The sequence below is a fragment of the Nothoprocta perdicaria genome, unplaced genomic scaffold (genome assembly GCF_003342845.1).
Source record: "Nothoprocta perdicaria isolate Ctin4 unplaced genomic scaffold, notPer1 scaffold_47, whole genome shotgun sequence".
NCBI classification, from domain to species: Eukaryota; Metazoa; Chordata; class Aves; order Tinamiformes; family Tinamidae; genus Nothoprocta; species Nothoprocta perdicaria.
In genome coordinates this window covers 3,487,641-3,512,624 of record NW_020455721.1, presented here as the reverse complement: position 1 = coordinate 3,512,624, position 24,984 = coordinate 3,487,641, and the positions used below count along the sequence as shown (strand labels likewise).

The following is a 24,984-nucleotide window of genomic DNA, read 5'->3' as shown; positions in this document are numbered from 1 at the left end:
ATATTTTTACCTGTAATTTTGTATCCATAGGCAGCTAGCTGTCCAGCCATATATTCACCATCTGAATTATTGTGAGAACATCCCCACGTGCGAATCCAGATTTTCTGAGCCCCAGGAATAATGCTGTTGAGTAAAATGAATCAAGAAGGCAAATGAAAGACAAACAAGCTTTGCCTTTAGGCCCACTGGATAAATACAATTAACTATAATTCTTCAAAAAAATACAGTCACTACAAACAGTAATAACCCTGAAACAGCTAAAAAAGAAAGATGCCATTGTGCAATTTTAATATAGCGGTTTAAAAAAGATTTTAAAGGGGAAGGTACACCATATATAAATATAATATATATAAATACTAAAACTCTACCTTTTGGAAATTATGGCATCATTAACAAATTACTTTTGTGCAAAACTTATGGTATCATTAACAAATGACTTCCATGTGACTACACTGAAACACGGCTATCTGCAACCACAGTGTTAAAGACAACCCAAAACCTTCTGGTATTATTGCACCCCTTCAGTGCTCCCATTGCTCCCCCCTTACAAGCATATGTTATATACCCTTACAAGCATATGTTACATATCCTTAACACAAGCGAGCCACCAACAGCAGCAACATCTGACAGTCCATACTGCAGCCTTGCAGAGCTAGAGGCAGCCTAGCAAATTTGTACCATTGAGCTAGAAGACAGAAATCATTATAAAAACAGGCCTGAAAAAAGTTATTTGACAAGAAACTCCTACTGAAACTTCAATATGCTAGTAAAATAATGCCAAATCTGGGTGGGTTTTTGCCCTGCCCATCTGTTCTTTTGTTGCAAAAGATACTTGCCCTAGCCAGAAATAAGAATCTGTTGATAGAACACTAAGACTAAACTATTAAATAGATGTGTGTCAACATGCAGCATTTAGGTCTTCTCTTGCCTAAATGACACACATTCAATGCTTTTTACTTTGGGGGGAAAAAGAAATGTTAAAAAACAGCCAATGCATTTGGTGCCTGTTTCACAGGGAGCCATACTTCTAATAAAAATAATACTATGGAGACTTCATAATACAAGAATTCTGTAATTCTGTAAATCTCCTTTAAATATCAATGAAATTCAATTTTTTTCTATGCATTCCAGACATACATTCTTTTTCCCCCTCTCATGAGAGGCAATTTATGCACCAACTTGAAATTTACAGAAAACAAAACAAAAAAATCTCTGAAGCACAGCAGGAACCAGAATGGGTGACAGTTCATCTATGCTACTTACTCAATTCCACTGCAGCAAGAAGTTCATCATGTTCCACACACACACAAAAAAGGCACCAGAGAACACTACTGCTTATTACTGCCACCAAAGGAAAACAATTCTTTCAGAAGTAGTTCACTAGAGCACTTTCAGCACGCACAAAAAGTACTGCTTGATTAGGGTTGTCAACTCCTTAGCAACTCTCCCCCAATTTTCTTCAGATATTACAAGTTTCGGGCTAAAGGGTGGGAGACTGTTTGTAACCAGAGAACTGTTTTTCCATTTTAAAGATGACAAGAGAGAGTTCATTTTTATTTCACCTCTTATTTACGTTGATTATTCTGAATTACAGCAGATCTTTTAGACAAGGCTGAAGTTTACAGTTTGCATAATACCTACCTCCTCCAAGAGGACCAAAAAACATTTCAGGCCCCTTCTTAAACTTGGGCTTGAATAAACAATTAATCTAAGAATGAACCTTGTACCCCACGTGAATAGATACATTGTATCTATGCTCACTACATTCAAGTTTCCAATGCAACACAGTTTCAATTTTAATACTAATAGACTTCATTACTTCCTGGATTCCCTCCCTTCCCAAAGGGAAAAAAAGACTTTTCAAAATAAAGTTGTCTCAGTAAGTACTGTGGTACTGGCATCAATACTCTCACTCAGAATTTTGTTTTTATTTCTCATCCCACACCTCCAAACAGGCACTTTGTGACCGGATATTGAAGAGCTCAGCTTCCAATTAGCTAGTAAAGCTGAAGCACACATTTTCTCCTAAGGGCTTTACACTTACAAAATCTCTCCTACAAGTAACAGGAGCCACTTTTCCAGTTTGATTACTTCATTAATCAATATCAGTCACAACTGGTGTGCACAAAACATTTGTCTAGAACAATTTTTTGTTACCCAGTACATTTTCTAAAAACTAGTTTAGTAATTTTTAAATTCCTTCAGATGCTACATTCTGAGGTAATAAGAAGTTATACTTTACTTTTAGCAGCTGACAGCACACAAGAGATTTGAGAAGGAAAGCAAGAACAGGCTGACGGAAGAATTTACCTGTCACTTGGGGGATCATCATCTGCCTGAATATCTTTGTGTGAGCTGCGTTTTCGCACTTTTGGAAAAACATTCCTTCTCACAGAGCGTCGCTCATGTGGCTTCAAGTCTTGTGCAGACACAATATCCTCAATATCTTCAAGTACTGACTCACAGGCAGCAGGCATCCTGAAGAAACATTAGAAAAGACTGATGTCAGCAAACATTGGAAGAATCAGATACAATTCAGAATGAGGCACGTTTCTACATATACCTGCAATATATCATACACAGGAGAAACATGCAGCATATCAGCAACAAATGACTGTCTAGAGTATTTCCCAATAGTCTCTCTCTCCCCCCCCTCTAAGATCCCTTAAACACAGATAGAGAGCTACAAACCCTGCAGAGTTTTTTTCAGCTCATCTGCATCTTGCCATCCTCCGAAGGAGAGATCCAGCAGCTTCTCTGACACCACACACACACTAAAGATACAAGTCTTCTTTATCTTATAAGGCATCATAGCAAAATCCTAACTTTAGGTTATATGATGGATACACTACCAGTTACTTTTCAGGAGAAGAATGGGAAATATTCAAGAGCCTACACGGGAGGCTACACCTCCTTACAGACACACACCCCCTGCACACCCTCACAGCCACGAACACCCCACACGACATTGCAAGCTTGCTTTAAAAAAAAATCTCAGGGCATACAAGTATGTATGGAAAAACATTCAAAAACATTTCTCCAAGTTCAAAGAAAACAATCCAGTACTATCCTAGCTTAATATGAAGAACAAAAACAAGATCCTAATTTCTTTAGGTTCTTCAGGAACAAGCAATTCATGCTGCTGGCCTCCAAGATATATTCAGATGTTGAAATATTTAAAAATGCTCATTCCTAGAGTATGACCATCTGACAATTTTGCAAAACATACATCAGTGTAAGACCTCCAACAATTTACAATATGTATATATGAAAGTTGTAAAATGAATATCTAAAGCATCTGCTTTGTCCTATAAGACATTTAAGTACTTAGTTTCCTTCCAGATTAAAAAAAAAAAAAAAAAATCAGGATCTTTAAAAGAAAGATGCAGCAAAGAACAAAGAAAACTGTCAGAAGTCTAGCCATAAAGAAGTGGAAATACTGGGATAAGTAGCTAATGTAGAAGTTCACACACAAAAAATCCCAGACAGAACAACTACAATAGTGCAGAAATTTAATGAATTAATGTTACTGAGTCTTTTGCTTTACAATTACCTTTAAAAGTAGGCATTTAGCTGAAAGAAGCAGCTATTATTTTGAGCGATAAGAAAGAATATTTTCCAGGACAGGAGTTTAAAAAAACAACCCACACATACCAAAAAAAAAAATGTGCTGGGAAAGGTATGACTGTAAAGGCTTCAGCTGTGGTAAAAACAGAGTAAGAATTTGAGTGGTATATTTAATTGATTTCAGGTGCATAGGTAATACATGATACATGCTAAGGAACAGGACTATTTAATTTTGACAGAGAGCAGCCTCAGCATTAACTTCTAGAATCTTCATATTCAAGCATTTGACTTTTAAAACAAGTAAAACTTTCACGAAGGACTTGAAACAAGCATTTCTATCAAAAGACTATTTACTCTAAGCTACAGTCTCTCACATCTGAAAATTCACAATAATTGTCATTTCTGGGCCTACAGAGAGTCATTTTTCCATTTCAGTCAAACATGCACACCACCAGTCCTCACACAAGGCTCATTTAATCAAGCTATCTCCAATGTTGCACTCTCTAAATAAATTAGGTAGTTATTTTGCTGGGCAGCTGATCCCCACAGCAGCAAAACAACCCACCACATGACAATTTGCACTAGCACTGTACCTCACTAAAATAAGAGACTGAATTGCACTAGATACAAGCGAGAGCAAAAAAAGACAGGAAGCAGGTGGAGAAAGAAAAAAAGGAAAAAAATACAGCAGAGATCCTTCCCTAACTAAAGAACCTGGAATTCCAAATTTCTGAATTAGGATCTCTTTCTTCTTACTGGTTCACAGTGTGAAAAATGACATATGAACTGGCTGTACAATCTAAGCAAGGATTTGTGTGTTTTTTTTTTTTAGAAACATATCTGATATAACAAAACAACATACAGAATTGATTGCAGCGTCCCATAAAAGAAAGAATACAAACCAGAGGTCATACCTTTTAAGGTGTGGTTTGAATCCTCTCAGACAATGATTCTGGAAAAAAGAAAGCACAGCATGAACAAACAAAACTGGCAAACAGGCTGCTCTGCAAGTGCTCTTCATTCTCATACAGAAATCTCAGTTTTCTACTTGTGCCTGCACAGAACCTCCAGACGATGCTGTAAATACGGTGTCTTCCGGGCAAGGTTCTAGCCAAACACTCACCAAATTTCTCCTACCCATTTCTGAGCAGAGGTACTTATCTGAGTCCTTCCTTAACTATCACTTTTTTCCATATTTTTATTGTACTAAAGTTATTTAAGCCTTCTTTTCTTCTAGATTTCAGAACCTTCCATCAGGACTTTACAATTTCTAACAAAGAAGTGGAAAGAGAACAACCAACAATACAACGGAGGAAACAACTTTATAGGCTTTGCTATCTTGAAAAGCCCGAGTAACAGTAAGAACTTATTAAACTTTCAATGGTTTGGGTTTTTTTTAAACAGATACCATACACTCTTCTTGGAGCATACAACACACAGGAACACTACAAATAAGAAGTCAGGTAAGAGATCTCATCTCGACCAGCCGGCACACACAGACTCCAGCACACACCCCAGCTGCAGCACCTGGGCTTTAAGACTGAAAGGGCAGAGGCAAAAGGGAAGCTCAGTCAACTCATTTACTACACCTACACTGTCAAGCTTTTACCCACAGAACCTTAGGGTGGGTAAATAAAAATAAAAAGCATTTTGGTAAATAAAAGCACTGACGATGTCTCCATAGAAGGAAAACTCCCTGTGCTCCAGGCAGGGCCTCCCCTCTCTCCCTGCCCCGCTCACCCCGAGCAACAAGGCAGCGCGCAACGGCCGCCGCGCGGAACGGGAGGGAGAGGGAAGAGGAGAGGAGCGGGTCCCACAGCACTCACCCTAGCCGCGCTCCGCCATCATGGCCGCGTCACCCCTTCTCTTCCCCCCGCGCCGCACTTATACGTCAGCGAGCCGACGACGGCGCCGCGGAGCGGACAAACTTGTTGGGCGGAGCGCGGGAGGCGCAACGCGCTGCGCGCCAGGTGCCCGCGGCACAGGAGGCCGCGGCCGCGCGGGCGCAGAGTTCCAGTTAAATAAAAATAAACGGAAAGGAGCGTTTTAATGACGTGTTTAAAAACACGAGCGTGCCTGGTGGGGTCGGCAGGGGATCCCCACGGCTGCATTAGCTGCACATGCCACATTGCAAGGCTGTTTTGCTCTAAAACTGCCCAAATGTTGCCGAGAACACAAGAGCTGTGATCCAAGCGAGTGATGAACTATTTATCCCAATCATGGCCACAACATGTTGTTTTAGGGTTTGGTGGTCATGGCTTTTATATTTTTTTTTTCCCCTCCTCATTTCTTTTTCTGGAAATACAGAGATCTTAACAACCTTTCTGGTTAATCATTTTGGAGGACATTGGTCTAAATATTTAACCTTGGGTGACTAACGTTTCCAGCACTGATTTTATCAAATGCCAAGGGAATAGGAGGTTTTCTGGTTAATTATTTTGGAAGTTGTTGGTCTGAGTGCTTAAATTTGTCTGGCTAAGGTTGGGGTCGAAGCTACCATATTGTTAAGTGTATAGTTTCCTTGCAGACAAAGTGACACAAAGGGTGAGCATAATTTTACCATTTTGCTTTGAATATATGCAGTTTACCTCATCAGTTTACCTCAAAAGATAACTTATATGGCATCTTTAATGTATTTTTTTATTCTGGGGTGGCCTACTTGAGGTCATGATTTCTTATAATTACATTTTGAACAATAAGTTAGTCTCTTTAGGAGGAGTCTGGGGATTAATATTTTCTTTTTTAGATAGCATAGTGCCCCTTGAGCAGGAGGGAAAGTGAATGAAAGCCCATTTTGTAGACCAAAATATTGGTCTACAAGCACATAAAACTTGCCAAATTCTACCTTTGAATATCGTTTCCCCTTCCTCTTATTTTTCTTAAAAATGATCCGTTTTTTTATGTCACACTTATATGACAAGTTTAAGGCAAAAGAAAGCGTAACTATGAAAACAAAGCAACGGGGGAGATTTGAAAAGGAAAATGGGGGCAGAAAGAAGCAAGCACTTCAGCTAAGTCAGTCCTTAAGAACAAAGAATTCTAAGCAGGACCGAGCACTATTAATATCACCCTGGCCTAGTGATAAGAATCATTGTTATAGCTTAAGATAGATTTGCATTTTGCATCGATCTTTATGTAAACACAGAAATGTTTTGCAGAGCCACAAAAAAAAAAAAAAAAAAAAAAAGGAAAAACAGAAGTAAAAAAAAAAAACAGTATTTGTATTAATCTATTTAAAAAGTTACTTTCATAATATTGTGTGAGTAGGCCTTAGTATGTCAGTAAACAGCAATATAAGTTTATTACTACTCTTAGCGCTCTAGTAACTGCTTCCTTGTCAGGCTGACCCATTCCTTGCTCGTTTCAGTCTCCCATATTCAGTTCCCCGAGTGTTTCTCCCCCGGTTCATGGCCCAAAGGTCTCTGTTCCGAGCCCTGCACAGCCACCCTGGCTAGGGCAAGGGAGCCTCCTTGACTTCCCTGAGCCAGGCGGATGGGAAGCGGGCCGAGGAGCCGGGCGCTGCTCCTGCGGGGCCCGCTCGGCCTTGGCACACGTCGCGCGGGGCCCCGGCTGCAGGGAGCAGCTCCCGGGCAGGAATAACAGCAGCGCTGCCCGTGCCCCGTCCCCGGGGACGTAAATAAACAGGGCATGCTGATCAGTTTCAGCATGAGCCGGCTGCGGCCTTGCTTTGTCCCCCTGCCAGGAATTCGTAACGTGGAGCCGCACTCGCGCTGGCATGGGGCTCTTCAGGCCTAGGGCACAGCCCTGGCATGGGAATGCTCTTTAACTGCTTTGGGAGCTCCCAAATGGGAATCCTCTAGAGGCAGAAACAAGCCAGGCTGCACACACAGTGCTGGTCGTGCCCCAGCAGGCAGCACATGGCTGCAGGAAGAGAGCGTGTCCATACCCACCCGGGAAAACTGCTTTTAAGGGGCAGCTGCTGCCAGTATAATATCGGTCTTCTGGAGACGGGAAAATGTGCACGTTGCAGTCCTTGAGCTCCTTACGAACAGCTCCGGATGACACCCCTTCCGAACTGCCCGCACCCCTCACTTCTTACTGCAGAGTGGCTGCTTTGTGGTGCTAAACTCAGAGTCCCCAGCCGGTCTGGGTAACTGACCTCCTGAGACATTAGAGGTTTTGCAGCATTAGGTACAGTCTGGAACCTCACAAACCTTTTTTTATTTTATTTTATTTTTTTTATTTTTTATTTTTTTTTAAGATTCCTCAATTTTACTTCATGGTTTGTTGAAAGTGCATCCTCAATTGTTTCGGAATATCCCTAACATCCTCACGGAAAGGAAACAGCTAAGGAAGCATATGCCAGCTTTCCATTTGAAAACCTTAGTCTATGATAAATAGTTCCTAGGAATAAAATAACCTCCAAGTGTAAAGGAGTGTGCAGCTGCCCAATCAGCCCGACTTTCATAGGTTTCTCAGAACCCATTTTGCAAGTGCAGCATATATAGGCCAGGATAAAACCTGCCTGAAATTACTATTAGCATCACAGGTAAAGGCCAGGCACACTGGACTAGTTCAGGGAAGAATAATTAACAGCTTGTACTCCATTTACTAAACTAGATATTTCAGCTGGCTCTTTTTCTTCTTACAACTAGACACGTCTCAAGCTCACAAGGCAGGTACAGAAAGAGAGGGGAGAGAAAATGACAAGAAAAGTGTCAAGCAGCAACAGACTTTGGAGCTAAGCAGAAAGTGCTTATGGCAGTCAAGAGAACAGAGAAACTGATGTTAGTTGTCATCTCTGCTTCCCCGGGCTCAGAGAGAGCAGCAGTCCTCTTGTCCCCTTCTATTCTTTATCAAGACTACAGAAGAACAGACCGTCTTCTCTGTAACCTTCCTTTCAGTATTGCTGTGCGCTCAAGAGTAGTCAGGTACATAATGAGAGAAAACAGTTGCTTTCACAGATTACCGGGATTTTATCATCCCAGTGCCTCTCCCCTCCCCTCTCCTCTTCACATTTGAGTAGATGCAGCAACAAGATTCAGAAGTTCATGTCTAGAGTAGGAGACTGATGGAGATGACTCACAAGCACATAGACCTTTTTTTTCAATGATACTGCTGAGACACTGCTGGAGGTCCAGTAGGAACATTAAAATCAATCCTCACCAATTCTTTTTATGTCTTTTAATACTAGAATAACTGAATTAGTATGAATTTTGCAAGAAGTTAGTTCATAATTCATACAGGAAATCAATGAAAGTAGACCATCGCTATCCTCACCTTTAGGTCTCCTGCTGTGCCTCTTCACATGTGTTTTGTTGTTGTTTTGTAGTGAATTCACTCCTTATTTAAAGGCATTGAAAGTATTGCAGGAAGACCAAGAAAAACAAAGTGAAGTATAGATGATGTGCAGTGAGGGGGCAGCACTGATGCTGGAAACGTTCACAGTGAGGTTCCAAGAAGATGCATTTTGGGCACCAAGCGAAGCGCAACAAGAATTTTACAAGCCATATACAAATCTAAACTCTTTAAAAAATTGTTTTTATTGATTCATTACCATACAAAATTTATTCAAATTACACCCATTTGAAGTGGTAAGATCACAGCTAGAGAACAGGTCATCCTTTAATAAATCTATTTACAAAACTCACCATAAAAGCTTTTTTTTGTTGTTTTTTTTTTTTACAGTATTTTACAGAGGGTTTTTTTTTCAACTAGCATACAATGCAAAGCTAAATTAGATTAGTATTTTGCCCACGCACATTGGGACAAGTGTTTAATTTGTACAAAAAGATGATCTCCATTAGTCTTCATTTTCTCTTTCCCCACAAAGTGCCCCTTTGTTTCACAAATCTTCATGCTCACACAACTTTTACTTTCCTCTTCCATGGACTAAAACTTTAAATACTACAATTTTATTTACAGGTCCACATCTAAAAAAACTCTTAAAAAATTACAAACGAGCTAGAAAATATTCTGGCAGTGTTTACAAATTAATTCTATTGTACAAAACTGCTAGATAACTAAAGTGTGAGTTGAGAACATATATCAACTTAAATACAACCGCTGAATGATCTATGCACACTTTTGTACATATAAACACACACTTAACACTGTTTAACAGTTCTTAATGTGTTGCCCTTTATACATTTGTTATATTCCAAAACTCACACAGTCATACAGTTTTCTTGTTAGTACTGTGACTTCTTGTCATTTCATGTGTGAGCTTTTTATAGCAGCAACTCAATGGTACCAGAAAACCTGCGTACTTTATATTCTACTACAGTACAAATAGTACTAATTTTCTGAGTATGTCAGATAAGCACAACAGTAATGCAAACAAAAGGATTATATGGGCATCATCTAATCAACATACATTAATTTAGCCCAGAACATGGCAACATATTTTACACACACAAAAAAAAAATATTTAAGACTTCTTAGAATTCCTCTCACTTTCAAAAAATAAATATTGGTACTATACTATACTACCAAAGATTTTCAAAAAATAAATGCAATTCAGTTGATGTGGTACTTACAGTTTATGTACTTTGGAAAAAAAAATCAGTTCTATTCTGCTGGCGAGGAGAATTATAAAAAGCTGTAAGCAGAGGAAGCTAACCCACTGAGATAAATATGATATATTGAACAAACAAAGCTTGGCGTGTTTTCCAGAGAGGGAAAAACCCACAGTGCATCTCTAGTAGGCACTTAGCACAAAGCCCCACTTAGTACCACAAAAATTTCTGTACCAGTTCTAATGCACGCTGGGGGCAGTAAAATTGAACTGTGCATCTTCGTCCTAGTTAAAAACAAAAACGAAAAAACTACTTTCACACACACACTTACACAAGCATTTTTAAAAATCTGTGATTACTACGAGAAGTGGCAGAACATTATACTTTTCAATATTTGCAATATACACTACATTTACAGTGTATTTTTATTAAAAGCTTTTAAGGACATAAGTATTTGACCTCATAGTGAGACATATACACAGCTCAAAATGAGCATTATGACAGCAATTTAAACATTCCCACAAGTAGCTGAAGAATCCCGTTTCGCACTCCCGCGTTACTTCATATTTACGGTTCCTGCAGGTACAATCCATGTTGTGAGACTCAAAAGACATGCATTCTCTGCAGAAGGCACGACCTGAAATACTATTATAAAATTGTTATTTGTGACTAAACCAGTTCATTGAGCCCTTCTCCATTAGCCCACTTGTCAGGGTAAGCAGAGACCGGGGGAGTGTAAAAAGAAAACATTTATGATCACCCACTTGCACTTGCTGACTCACCAGGTGCTGGAGCTGAGGGTCAAGGAGGAGGCTTTCTTGCAAAAGCCTTCAGTTGTTTTCTTATGGTATCTTAGGGAGCATTTAATTAAAATATCAGCACTGTTCAGGAGCCTGGGCTATTTAATAATGCTATTTTATAGTAAGGAGGGGACTACTCAATGATGGCAGGTGTTCCATTTCTAATAAAAACATGATTTAAATATGGACATTCTCATTTAAGAGAATCAGCTGTATATAAATTCATCTACCAATGAAGGAAGCTTCTCTAAATCATAAGCATCAAAAAGGTCACTGATGCCTTCTTCATCCCCAAGACTCAGCAAATAATCTTCCTGAAGCAGAGGAGGCAGCAAATTCACAAATGGTCCTTCAAAGTTTGAGGGAATTTGGTCCTCGGTCTGCTGGAGAAGGTTGGCTGGAGAAGCCAGTGGAGAGAGCGTTGCCATATTCACTGAGCAGTCACCTTGTCCTGAGTTACTGGAAGCCACTTCTGTAAGGAGAGGAAGGAGGGAAATACAGATGATTCCATTAGAAATGTTAGACAGGGATGAAAAAAGATTTACTACTGTATAATGGGCCCTTCGCAAAGCGACATTTAAACAAAAATCTAGTTCAGGTAATTTCTAAACAGTTTTTGATATGTTACAAATAGCTTCTCAAAAAATACTAATGTTGCTGTTACCGCTAGCTGTTCAATAAACAATAAATGAGGTTTAAACAATTACTGAAAAAAAATCCCTGCAGTGAAAGATACCCTTTCTTCATTGGAACTCACCATTCTAAATACTTCAAGACAAAGACTTTCCATGTAATAAATGTCCTCAGAGATACCAAGTAGCTCCATATGTCAACACACAGAGGTTTCTGCCTTTTCTTCAAGACAAATATTTGCCGTTTGCTTAATTACTGAAATTTACTTATTGAAAATTATTTTAGCCAACTGGTGCAAAGGAAAATACATTGGGTTTTTTTTTTCCCAACATACAAAATCTTAGCTTTTTACTTCATTAGAAAAATAAAGACAAAAATAAGAGACGTGCATATAAATTCAAAATGGGGTCTGAAAGCAGAAAGGAAGGCTGTTAAGTATTACAGAGAAACCAACTTACCTTTGGAAATGGTCTTGGAAATATTTCCATTGTGGTCCTGACTATAGGTTTTCATTGGGCTGAGAGCATCGTTTTCCTCTGGGCATAGATAAACTTCAATAGGTCCTTGGGTACTAGATAAATGTATCAATGCACTCTGCTGAAAAAACAAATGTCAACAGGGTTTTAGAATAATGAACACAACAGAATATTGACAAGGGAAAGCAAATTCTTGCAGGAGTAACATTTATAAAAATTAACAGAATTAAAAATCCCTCAGATTTTTTTTGAGTAGGTGAAAGGCTTGGCTGATATGGTCTTGAAGAGAATATAATAAAAGCTTTTCCCAATGTTTGTACTGCAAAAATCTGAGAAGCCCATCATTCTGTAAGTGGCATCATAGCCAGAGATATATAAAGGAAATGTTAGGGTTTCAATCCTTATGTACAGCATCATTCTCATGGAATGAAACTATGGTGTACAAGTCATAGGTTTTATTAATAACAAAAAACATTAGATATATTTGTGTAAACATTTCTTCTGTAAAACAAAGCTGAAACACCCTTCCCATTTCTCACAAAAATCTTCGGTATTCTGGTTCACACAGACCTCAAAAAGCTGTATATAAATTCAACCATCTAACATAATTCTTTTCCAAATAGACAGAAGAAAAGTGTCCTTTACTTGGCCAAAATTTTTCATATAAGTCCTTCCCTCCCTGCCTGAGGAAACAACTCCAATTCTGAAGGTGTCATTCCTGAACAAAGAGAATTTTGAATTTGTCTCAAGAGGGCAGGTTTCACGGCTTTCATCTATTGGTGCAACAAAACTAGATGACATATACAGACAGATACACAATCTGAGAAGTTGTTCTTAAGGTTACGATGGAAAATCATAAATGATTCCTATTAAAAATAAACCTGCTACAGCTGTATTACATTAATAGTTTAAAAAGCATGAATACAGACATGATATATCTCTTGGTAGACATCGTTCTAATACTTTTAATTGTGCCCTTTGACACAAAGTTCCTCCAATTGTTTATATTCTGACAATTTATAGCAGGACATGGCACACACTGTTTTACAAATACAGAGAAAGCAGGGATGGGCACAGAAAACATTAAGGGCACTTGAGGAGAGGTCCAGGAAACAATGCTGTAGGTCAATAGAAAAGAGGAGAGGCACAGAGAGATGAGAAAAATCCTGTAGAGAAGCTGATAAAAGCAAAATAGACATGGACATGTAACTGTGAATGAGAGAAAGAAATTGTTCTATTGTGCATAGCTGAAAAGCAAATGAGTAAGTTGTGTATAAAGGATAAGAGAATTGCAGGTAACATTTTAATTGATTGTGTGCTCTCTTATCTACCTGCTTGAATACCCTGAATTAAAAATGAGAGCATAATAAAAAACAGACTGAAAAACAAAACAATAACTATCTATATTTATGGATATCGATAGAAGATCAATAGGAAGGAAGGAGTCTTCCTCACTGCAGGAAAAATGACTTATTCTTCCAAATCCTGCACCTAGGATCAAAGGTGAAATTAAAGACAACAGCAGAGGAAGAAGGACAATTTAATGAGCCAAAAGCCAATCTCCATAAGTATCAGTAATGCGAGTTATCAAGATGTTTGTGGAGAAATTTTAGACTAAAAACAGTTTAAAAAATAGAGGGATCTCTTAAGAGAAATATTTTACAGCCTTATAAATGGAAACATTCAAGTGTCAAGGAAAAACTCTTACTATAAAGTATGGTAAAGAAGAATAGTTTATAAACTATGTGGATTATTTTGAAGAAAAAGCTGGAATCCAGAGAAAAGGAGTGAAATGGTAGAATTTCAGGATTGCAGAGAGAAGAAGAATGAGTGCCATATATAAAACTTTTTTTTTTTTTTTTTTTTTTTTTAAAGATTCCCCTTAAAAGCATCCCTGAAGTTTTTAATAAGAATGAATATAGAATTGTATGTCAATATAACCCAACTTGGACTTCAGTTACCACAGAAAATTTACAGCATGCTTCATTATAGAAAAGTGGTAGATGGGGCAGGAGAAGCCAGTCTCTTCTTACCTCCACTGGGTCAGGCACTTCAAGTCTTGTTTCTGGAGGAGCTTTCACAACTATAACAGTTTGGTCTTTAAGGCCACTAATTTTTCGAATGTCTTGATATGTCACATAAGCTAATGTAATCAGCATTAAGGAATTTTCCAGCCCATGTTACAATATATTCATGCTATTAGAAAAGACATAATTCTTTGAATTATTTTTCCATTTTCTCACGGCTACATCAGTTTTTCCTCAGCCTTGTTTTAGTTTTCCTACTCTCTGCACTCAAAGTCATGCTTTATAGCCCTACTCTGACAAAAGCCTGGTGGTGATTGTAATCAGAGCGTGCGAGAACTGCTGTTTGATACAGTAGCTGGGGCTGCTACTGAGTGACAAGAAGAATTTTCTGAATACTTCTCTCTCTTGTCTTTTATATGTGCAAGAGTACATGAACTAAAACCTAGTACCCTGCACTTTCTCAGATAGAATGCGGAAAAATTTTTATAAGCTTGCAAACAAGATGTAGAGAACTGAATAAATCAGAAAAAATGTAAAGGAAGATACAGATATATGTTTTAGATGCTTATATGCAATATTTCTGAAGTTCTCAATAAAAACTATAATTTCAATTTGCTTTTCAATAAAAAACATAATTTCAATTTGCTTTTTGGGATTTTAGTTTAATAACCATCTATCAAGGAAATCCAACTATTTTTTATTTTGTCTCATCCGGTAATTTGTGGTTAGGCTTTTGGAAAGGATGAGGGTGGAGTGGGGGGAACTGTGACCTATTTTGGCAAACGTGTGCTGTTACTTCACGCTACAGCAAAACAAAGTGCCCAAGGTCAAAACACAAATGAACAAATGCAAAAGGTGACGGGTCAGCTTTCACGTACGTTCAAGGCCTTTACCAGCCTTTTACTAAGGTCTGGAGAGTGCAAATTACAGTGAGAGCGTCTGCCAGAATCTGCAAAGACAGGAACGGCCTGTGTCTTTCGGAAATTAAGCAGCAGCAATCTTCCTCTCTCATAGATCTGGCTTGAAATTGATGTGAAAATGTGACAGGTCACGTCCATTAGACAACCTGTCAGATCAGACTACTGTATCAAATCACTCCTCAGACAAACCACCTCATTTCTCTTCATATTTTTGACGAAAGTCCTTGAAATTCTACAGCTTAGCTAGCTGACAAAGTAAAACCTGCACTTTGCTGTAGCTGAAAGCTTCCCAAATGGTCGTATTTCAAAAAATAGACAATAATGATGAGTTATTTTCTGATTCTACTGATAGGAAAGATTAGAAACCATTCAGCCAGGGCACAAGTGATTCTTGGGCACTTCTAATCCTCAGAAATAAAACAGTTCTTAAAAATAATAGCTTTGTCTTCCAAAACTAAGGGGAAGAAGAAGCTTCTCAGTTCCATCAATATTCAAAGGGCACCTCTTGACAGGCTTCAGTGAAATAAGTAGAAAACCGTAAGAGGAGGCAATGAGATTTATCTCCCGGTTTAGCACTGCTGCATTCCTACCTCAGTATTTAGTCCTATTATCAGCAACTGCTCAGCACAGTGCTTGTGGTGATCCCCTCTTCGCCCACTGCTGAGAGAACTGGCAAACTCAGGGCAGGGAGTTCTGCCATGGCAATCAGTGTGTGGAAAAAAAACGTAATGCTCAGTTTTGCTTTGCTTAAATCTCATCTAGCTCTTGGTATAACACATTGCCGACCCTACTCCCTTTGCCACTTGGTCATCTATCTCCTGCTTTCATAGGCATTTTGAAATGTAAGTATATTCAAAAAGAAATACTTACATACTTCACATCACTTTTTATGATATGCCAGAGTTATTTCCCATCCTTTGAAACACAGAATAAGTCCAGTTTCTTAGATATTCTTTGAACTATCTTTGAACAATTTAAAACAAAAAAAAAAGCTTTCATATCAGCATTTAATAAAATACTCTTCTGTTGCTAGAGGGTGGGATATCTCATAAGAAACATGGGAATTGCTTAATTATGAGATATTAGCTATCAAATTACCAATACCATGCATCTGAGTACTGTTATTACATTAAATGATTTATTTTAAAATAGACATTTTGAGAATTCATAAAACACTTATCTATGATATTCTGTGATAGCTTCTCTGACTAGAGAAACCTGAAAAACTGTTGCAAGTTTCAAAATGAAACGAACTCCAACTTTCTTTCCTGCTCTGTGCCTGCAATTTACATATACATTACTCTAATGCAATGTGTATTAAGTATTCATTATATATACAGAATTATTTGTTACTTTAGCAAGGATTTTGTATGTTATTTTAATTTCTGCACACAGGAAATTTGGGTTTGCTGTAAGCTCAAAACGGTCTAGAAAGCACAAGTTTTTGAAAGACATGCTTTGCTTTGACGTCACTCATTAATCAGTTGGTTTCTTGGTTCTACTCTATGCAAAAATGGGTGCTCAGGACTACTTCATATACTTTTTTTTTTTTTTAATATATTCCAGAAGCAAGATGCAAATAGTTAAAGTGACTTCTTAAATCCACCTGCATTAAAATCAGTTATCCACCTTATAGGAACCTATCATCCGTAAGTATCAACGTAGGTATCGTTCCTTTGAAGGACACAGACAGCATCAGAGGTATAAGCAAGGAGACAGACCAGCTTTCAGCTTTTGGCAAAAAAAGGATATCTCTGATTCTCTGAGTCCTCAGTTAGCAACTTGAGGTCCAGGGTGCAGCTTTGGATTAGCTCATCCAGTTTCTTCTCTTCCTGAGTCAGTTCTGTCACCTCCTTCGTGAGGCCTTGACGCTGTGCCAACATACCGCCGTCCTCCGACAGGCTGCAGCCCCTGCCATCCAAAGAACAGAGACACCTCCTAAACATTTGTAAAACTTGAGAAAATGCCATGGGAAAGAGCATTTAACTCATTAGCTTCTTAGCTTCTTTCCCCTAACCTTCCTAAAACACATGAACGTTAACTATGTTTCTTTGTGTTTTTGTTTTTTTTTAAATAATGACAAGTCATTTTGCAACGTAACATAATACCCTGTATTTATGACCTGTGGCGACCAATATGGAAGGCAGAAATATTTATAAGCACCTACAAAATCCTAGTTCTACACCCTCAGTACTACAAACAGGCTCTGAAAAGGCAACTGAGGAAAAAAGCAAGCAGAGAGGCATCTATAAAAAATTAATTCCATTTACAGAAACAAATTAATTAATGCAATATTCCGGTAAAATGGTTTCAAATTCTGATGGAAAATGCTATTTATATACTGCAACTCTGTCCTGATGAACTAAAAAAGCCTTTCCTGATAGAAAGCGTTTTGCATGATTGCTCAGAGCAAGGTGTTAGCATGGAAGCTGAGGGAAAAGAACCACGGCTACCTTGTAAGAGCCAAATCAGCCAGGAGGAATGGAACAGGATGATAAATACTCACATCCACTGAATGTTGTTTTTGGATTTTTTCTTGATGAGATGGATGCCTTCCAGTACATTGGTGATATCGTAAATCCTCCTTTTTTGCACCTTGAGGACTTCTGCCGCTCTGTTCAAGTCTAAGACCCCATCAGGAGATTGGCTCAGCAACTGAATGAACTTCTTTGTAAGAAGGCCAAGTGATGTATCATACCGAGTCTTTTCTGAAGGAGATTTTGGGGCTTGGAGAAAGAAAGAATATCCACAAATAAATTGTTTTTCTCGTTTTGGTTCTGGAAACAGCATCCAGAAATTTAGATGCATATTAAAGCTATTTCTTTCATTTTCTTTTACTGAAGAAAATTCTCCCACTCCTGCATTAAGACACGACTTAGCACTGGATATCTATTTGGATTTCAAGACGTACTTTCCAAATATCACAGGTACACGAGCAAATACATATATATTTTTTAAGCACAAATATTTCCATTAGTCTGACAGTTACATATAGAAATATTCTATCTAGGCTTTCACTATGTGAATTCTTAACAGTGTTTTTTGTATCTATTTATCCTGGCAGCAATACCGAAAATCTCCCTACGACTCTCCTTCATCAGGCTGATAGCCAACTTGCATGAGGGCTTGATTTTCACCTTCTTGTAAGGTAACTCTTTCACATGCAGTTAAGCAGAACTTAGGTGTACTTAGGATGAATTAAATGACAGATTCCATCAGTACCATGATTTCCAGAAAACTCTAGTTAATTAGATGAGATTGACACAAAATATATCATTGCTGTATAATCAAGCCAGGCTCAAACTGGGCAAGAGTATCCACCTATTTTACATTGGAAATTCTACAGCCTGGATCTTTCTTAGACATCTTGATATTTCCACAAATGTAGTGTCTATATAGTGAATAGATTAGATTTAAGAACTTAATTATGCAGATCAGGATAATTTTTTTATTCTTTATCTTCAACCAAGGCCTTTGTGACAAGGGATCTAAAGCAACCACTAGTAGAAGTCTGCTGGGCTGAAAGTTGCCCTTTCTGAAGAGGTTTCATCCTGAACACCATCACTGCTGGCAAAGCCTTTGCTGTGCTTCTTGAACCGTTCATTTACCTCAGGTTAGGGGAAACATCATGAATGATGGATTTCAAGCTGATCTAGGAATGATTTTTATATTTTCAAATTTAAAGTTCCCCACTTAATTGCAGAAGTCAGTCTAAACTGAAATCATATCTAGTTGCAAATCCTTGGAATGTCCTGAAATATTTGGAAGAATATGATGGAATTTCAATGAAAACTAAATTATTGCCTGCTTAAAAGAGAACCAGCTGCCCTTTGTTCTTTGGTAAATTCAAGGCTTGACTGCACTGGGAAATGGAGGAAAATTCATGTCAGATTTGGTGAATTTAAAGGTTTTTTTTTTTTTTTTTTTTAATTTAATTTGGCTTTGGGAGAGGATAAGAGGATCAGATTGAGAAGGGAAAGAGTATCCTTGCCCCAGACCTCAAAAGGCACAGACCAGGGCTGCACAACAAGGGAGTCTGGGCAGCTTTAGCAACCCCACATCAACAGCATCACTTGCAAATGGTTCTCAGTATCTGTAAGATACTCGAATTTAAAACAGACTTCATTTAGTTTAATGAAGTTCAATTTAATTAAAGCAATGTGGTAGTTAAGTTATCTACTTTAAGTTCACATCTTTAGCTAATTTGGCTTAATTTTTCTCGCAAGTCCCATACAGACAAGGATTTAAGCTCACGGAGAGGGCTAAGTCTTTTATTGTCTCTTGCCCACCCTTCGCCATTATCGCTAACCCAGTCTCTGCCTTTCCTCCATTCTTCTGCAGCACATCCTCCACCCTGCAAGCCCCCAGCCCAATTCTCCTACAGAAACCCCCACAGAGCATGCCAAGGCTACATCCCCCGGCTCCTACTGCACAGAACACACTTCCCAAAGCCATACAGATGTGTGATAACTGATGCTTGTAACAACTGAGCAGTGACAGTGCATAAGCCAGCGTGAAAAAGATGGATCGGAGTCCACAAAAATCACTTTGCACTCAACTCTGTTGAGGTACAGTCACTCCTCTTGGCTGACCCTTGCAGGGGAACAAACACTACCTGCTGTCCAAGGGGACAGCAGAAGCTGGACTGGTCGGTCCTGCCAATAGCCAGGCCTTTGACCCTGTATTCCAGCTCCCCAGCATCTATCTTCTAATTTTCCCCAGGTTTGCATCCGTGGCTGAACGAGGGATGCGGGACCCCAGACCGTGCGGGCTGCCCAGCACACGGAGGCCGAGCCTGCCGGGGTCTCTGCAGCCTCCTGGCTGCTCACACCAAGCAGCGGGGCTGGGAGCAGGCTGCACGTTCCCTGGCTGTGTGCTCGAGCTGATCCCACGCGCATCCGGAGGAGAACAGCAACAAACCCCCGCTTTTACCTGAGCAACAGGGTGGTGTAGTGGTTACCTCTGGTCCCCAGCTAAGAACACTGAAAACTCTATGCCACAGAGTGCAATAGAAGCTCCCTTACTTTTTGGGCTGTCTGGACTTCTCGTTGCTGCTCTTCCTTTCCCTTTTGGAGTTTTTAGTCCTTCAGCAAGATACTGGTGACCACTTTCTCCTAGCTCCAGCCTTCGTTTTGCCTGTTAAAGAAAAAAAAAAATTAAGAAAAAAAATTAAGAAAAAAATAAGAAAAAAATTAAGAAAAAAATAAGAAAAATAAATTTAAGAAAAAAATTTAAGAAAAAAAATAAGAAAAAAATTAAGGGGGTGTTATGGAGCATATTTCACTTTATCAAACAGAATTTGGGGGCTGCAGGCAAGGTGAGCAACAGTCAACTTTTCACAGCAAGGTACTATATCTGTCCAGGTTCTTTCTCTATATTCATGACCAGCAAAACTGATTACCTACTAGAATGTGCAGATGGACTTAAATGTAACTTAAATGGTTATATTTGAAGAGGAAAAAAAAAAGTAGATTTTTAGATTATAAAGATAACTGAGTGAGACTTCTATGACCTGCTTTAGCAAAGTCAGGATACCGCACATATGATACCACATGTAGGAAACACTTCTACACTTAGATGAACTGAGAATGCTTCAGTTAATAAAACTAACAATCCCTCTGACACGCGCCCATGCATGTACACACAAAATTATGTTTTTAATGAAAGCCTCTTTTCATTATCATCAAAACCTCTTTTCAAAAAGCATCCCTATAAGCTAGAGCACAGGTAACATTCACACAAATTAATATTTTCCTCCTGCATTTGAATAGATGGCTTTACGAGTGGATCAGTAAGATCCCACACAATAAACCTTCCAGCAATGCAGCCCCAGGCATTGTATCAAGAACAACACTGGATAACTGTTCCCTTCTGCTTGTCAACAGCTTGTCTTCGCTGAAAGCACAGGCACTAAATTTATTTCACATCAACTACAATATTTGTGTTAGAGCTGCCTACGTAAAAGCAAGATGGAGGAACTGAAGCAAAAAGGCTATTAGAAAGAAGATGCCTGAAAACCAGCTAAATGTTCTATTCAGCTCAGAGCAAGGCTCTGCAGGACATTCTGAGTAAGAAAAATGCTGAAATAACTGTTAAACACTGTAAAATAGGGACAAACTGCATTGAAAACTGCCATCAATATGAATTTTGTTCCTAGACAGAAACATATACTACTAGCTATGGAAACTATTCCATACTGTGCCATGCAACTCAAGTTAATGAAATTTAATCTCAGGATATTTGTTATCCTAATAATTAAAAGAGCATTACTTGGCAAGATACAAAAAAAAAAAAAAAAAAAAAAAAAAGAAAGAAAAGAAAAAAAAGAGAGAGAAGAGAAAGAAGTTTTGCGTCCAATGACGTTGACCCACACAACTGTTTTCGAAGAATATTGATTACTCAACGAGGCTGCATGATTCAGGGTATTTTATTTGCTTACTCTTTAGCCTTGCTCCAGAAAGTTGCGTCATAGTCGTCTCCTCAGTGAACCAAGATAAAAGAATACGTTCTGCTATAAACTTGTAAATAGATATTTCTGTACTGCAGATTTAGCTCATGTGTCTTGTTTTGAGTCCGTGACCCACAAAGACTCTAAATACATTCATTCACATGTAGTTATTTCTGGAAACCTCGCAGTGTTGGACTCCATTTGCAGACCTCAAGCTTATTAACGGGAGAGTTAAAGCACACGAAATTCATGCAAACCAACATTATAACAACGCGTGCAAAGTGCTCGAGCCACTTTTCTCTCTGTTTCGTGCTGAGGAGCAAGGCAGTAGCTCCCGGATGGCAGAGCAAGACCTGAACCCGCTGCACGCTGCTACCCAGGCGATAGGAGGTGCCCATGTGGGGCCTCTGCAGCCTCATGTCTAAAGGCAAGAAATGCCTCCGTGCCTCTCCATGCGGCAGGAGCTCTGTAATCCAAGGACACAGATTCTGAAAAGGACAACCCGCAACAAAAGCGCCCAGCTAATATGTTTAGCCGGTGTAATTGGATTAAATTAAGATTAATGCTATTCCACGGAGAGAAATACATTTCACACTTGGTCAAAAAGTGCTTTTTCCACCTTCAGAACTCAGAGAGCAGGACAGAGGGGTGAAGGAAAGGAAAAGCCGAAAATGCAAAATCCAGAAATTTCCAGTGGTTCTATTCACCAGAAGAGAAACGAAGGTAGGGACTGCACATCCAAACGTTTTGTCTGAACTTGCCTGTAGGACCCCAACACCACTATTTTGCCCTGGCTTTTGTGGTTCAACACTTACAACCTGCCTCTGTGAACCTGAGATAAGCAGGTTTGGTAGCTACTGACCATAAACAGCATCCTTTGGCTGCACACAGTTGTGCAAGCGAGTCTGGAGGGGTTTGGGAGGGTTAGGAACAACATGATCTTGCCAGTTGCTTTAATTACTAATCAGAGCACTGTACATAAAGGCAGTGTAAGATTATTGACTTCTGGAAAAATACCACATGACAGAAATACTGCTACAGTAAAGTTATTTTGTAGGACACAAAGTATGCAGAAAACCTGAGAGACATACAAAGCACAATATTTCAGAAGAGATTAGAAATAGATTAGCAAAGTTAGAGAGAGGCAATTTTGGAGTATTTCATTTTGGAGTATTTCATTGCTGGACAGACTTTATACATCACTCAACAACTGATTCTTCTCCCCTTCCTTTTAATACATATACTTCATAACTGATGAGATTCAGGATTGAAAGAATATTCTCTCACTTTCTTCTCTGTGACGTTTATGGACTGAAAGGGTTTTTCTCGTGTGTGCAAGAGATGCTGGATGACTCACCATTTCTCTCCCCTCTAAAGTTACTTGAGGACTTTCTGATCTCAGATGTCTCTCAAGAATCTCGAGATCTGCTCTGAGCAATGACAGAATCAGTAGCCCTTTAATTTTAATCTCAGTTTGCAAATATCTCTGCTAGAGCACTATTTTCACTATTTGCACTATTTGTTCAAATTTGTGTTATTTTTGTGTCACTTGATTGACCATAGCACACAGAATCTTCTGATATAATATGTGGAGCTTGATAAGATGTACCAAGCCCAAGGATGCCCTTGCAAAGTATCCCAAGCCTATAAAAATAGTGGAAGCATAGAAACCTACATAAACTTTTCAGTGACGTGAAATTTGAACACAATAAATGGAACATAAATCACATTACAGATTAGTTAGGATCATAAAAAGACAGAGCAAACACAAGAGACAGTCAGAGAGATAAAAATACCAATTCATATAACTAGAAAGAGACATAAAAGTCACAGGAAAGGACCCTATTAATCTGAACCAGCCATCTATCCAACCCACTTGTGAGGACACAAAAAAACAGGCATCAACTCTTTGGACTTCCTTTTCTCTTCCAATACTGAAAGCAATTGCAGATGTGGCTCGCTGCTCAGTGCGGACCCTCAGCAACAGGTGGCACTTACGAGCTTTATGCATTTGTTCCCCTTTAAATTGGTTCTTAAAACCCAAGTGTGACACCACCGGCTGGCTGCCAAGATTAATGGCAGAGACACAATTGCACTTATGGTTGTCTCTTCATAGGGAGACTAGTTTTTATAGCAAAATTGTTCCAAAAAAATCCTAGGATACATTAAATTTGGGGGTCCATGTCTCGCTGCACTAAGCGTCACTCCTGGGGAAGGGAACTGGCACTAGTTTGGTAAGAGTTAACAAATAAATGAACTGGTTAAACTCACATACACTAAACAGCAGAGTTTTACCTTGCAAGAATGTGAGAGACAGCAGCCAGGGAAGGAGAAGCTAAGAGGCAGCATCAGTTTCTGACCAGCTAGCCAAGGGGGAATGGAGTGGGGGGTGACTGCCAGCATCAGTTTGCTGACACCTGATGCCTCATTTTCTGTGAGAAAGTCTGAGGGAAGAAGCAGTAAAATTCCTTCTAATTCTTTCCAATGATAAAAACCATGGAGCACACCTTTGCCAAGCTATGCTAACCGATTTTTTCCCGCTAGATGACTCTCAGCTTTAATATTGGACATGAAACAGTTCTGCTGTTTGTAAGGGACAAGCCTAAGAAAAGGCACATTTCCCACAGATCCTTCTCAAAAACCTTGTATTTGAAATATCCCTGCACCCATTCTGCTTTTGAGCAGGAACAGGATATTTGAGGATGCTTAGAGTGAGGCCTAAGCCTTTGCTAGTCCCTCAAAACCACAGGTTTAACAACACTCCACAAAGGGCAGCCGGTATATTTTCAATCTAAATATTAACAGCACGATTCCACATCAGATGGCAAGCGCCACAGCTCCTGGGCCTGGCCAGGCTCCGCACATGCCATCGCCTGGGAGGGCTGGACTCTGCTCCAGCTCGGAGCGGCACGGATCCCATTCCCGCGCGCCCTTGTAGGCGTTCAGGGCGCGCGAAGGGAGCAGCAGCTCGTATAAACACAGAAGGATGAGGCGCCCAGCCCCAAGCAAAGCGGGACAAAGTCTGCCGAGACGGAGCCAGAAGAGAGAAACCACTCACGCCAAGAAACTGCAGCGAGGAGCTGGAAACGCTCGCCGGCCGGCGCGGGCACAGCCAAGCCGAAGGGCTGGAGCGGCCGTGCAGAGCGAGGAGTAGCTGGCGCATAGCGCGTGACGGCCGCTGCCGGAGCAGGGAACGAGCCGGAGCCGAGCGGGAGCAGCGGGGAGGGCAGATGACTAAGCCTCGCCTAGGCCCTGGGAGATATTTTACAATTGCTAGGGCCAGATAAAAGGGCAACTTCTCTGGATGGTGCCACGGCGCTGATACTAGCGGGGAGGGGATCCGAGCCTAGCCAGAGAGCACAGATAACTTTGCCTGCGCTGAAGAAGCTGTGGTGCAGGCACAGTGACAAGGCAAGCATGCTTTGCATAAACCTCCTCTCAGGTCTCCGGGATGCAGCGAACACCTGTAAATGCAATGCTGAAAGGCAGGGCCTGAAGCATGAATCCTAGAAATCCTGGACCTCCTGCCCTGGAGGTCAATAGTGGCAGAGAAGAAAGCCAACGTTGCAGGTGAAAGGCTAACAAAAGGCACCTCGGGGTGGATTTGCAGGAGTATCCATAAGGTAGGAATACT

General features: G+C 39.7%; 2 protein-coding genes across 2 annotated transcripts in view; both read right to left on the bottom strand.

Moving 5' to 3' along the window:
• The window catches only part of CDKAL1 (CDK5 regulatory subunit associated protein 1 like 1), a 352,009-nt gene extending 346,599 nt beyond the window's left edge, over nucleotides 1-5,410 (bottom strand). Inside the window, exons 1-4 of the mRNA XM_026047034.1 lie at nucleotides 5,394-5,410; nucleotides 4,482-4,519; nucleotides 2,311-2,478; nucleotides 11-123 (exon numbers count right to left, since the gene is read on the bottom strand). Coding sequence (XP_025902819.1) covers nucleotides 11-123; nucleotides 2,311-2,477 — 280 coding nt within the window. The 5' untranslated portion in view covers nucleotide 2,478; nucleotides 4,482-4,519; nucleotides 5,394-5,410. The remainder of the gene's footprint in view (nucleotides 1-10; nucleotides 124-2,310; nucleotides 2,479-4,481; nucleotides 4,520-5,393) is intronic.
• Nucleotides 5,411-10,018: 4,608 nt separating this feature from the next.
• E2F3 (E2F transcription factor 3) lies at nucleotides 10,019-24,513 on the bottom strand. Its single transcript, XM_026047031.1, has 7 exons — nucleotides 24,409-24,513; nucleotides 19,927-20,038; nucleotides 17,409-17,628; nucleotides 16,655-16,813; nucleotides 13,989-14,103; nucleotides 11,938-12,076; nucleotides 10,019-11,318 (listed from the first exon to the last, which is right to left on the bottom strand). The coding sequence occupies exons 1-7, from the start codon at nucleotides 24,511-24,513 to the stop codon at nucleotides 11,053-11,055; spliced, it is 1,116 nt and encodes a 371-aa protein (XP_025902816.1). The 3' UTR covers nucleotides 10,019-11,052.
• Nucleotides 24,514-24,984: the final 471 nt, after the last annotated feature.

What these genes read in the sequence shown, in the direction of transcription:
- E2F3 (XM_026047031.1), bottom strand. Translation starts at nt 24,513, where the DNA reads ATGCGCCAGCTACTCCTCGCTCTGCACGGCCGCTCCAGCCCTTCGGCT. An exon ending in AAGTCCAGACAGCCCAAAAA is followed by an intron (nt 17,629 to 19,926) that starts GTAAGGGAGCTT and finishes TCTTTCTCCAAG; the next exon opens with CCCCAAAATCTCCTTCAGAA. An exon ending in AAGTGCCTGACCCAGTGGAG is followed by an intron (nt 12,077 to 13,988) that starts GTAAGAAGAGAC and finishes TTGTTTTTTCAG; the next exon opens with CAGAGTGCATTGATACATTT.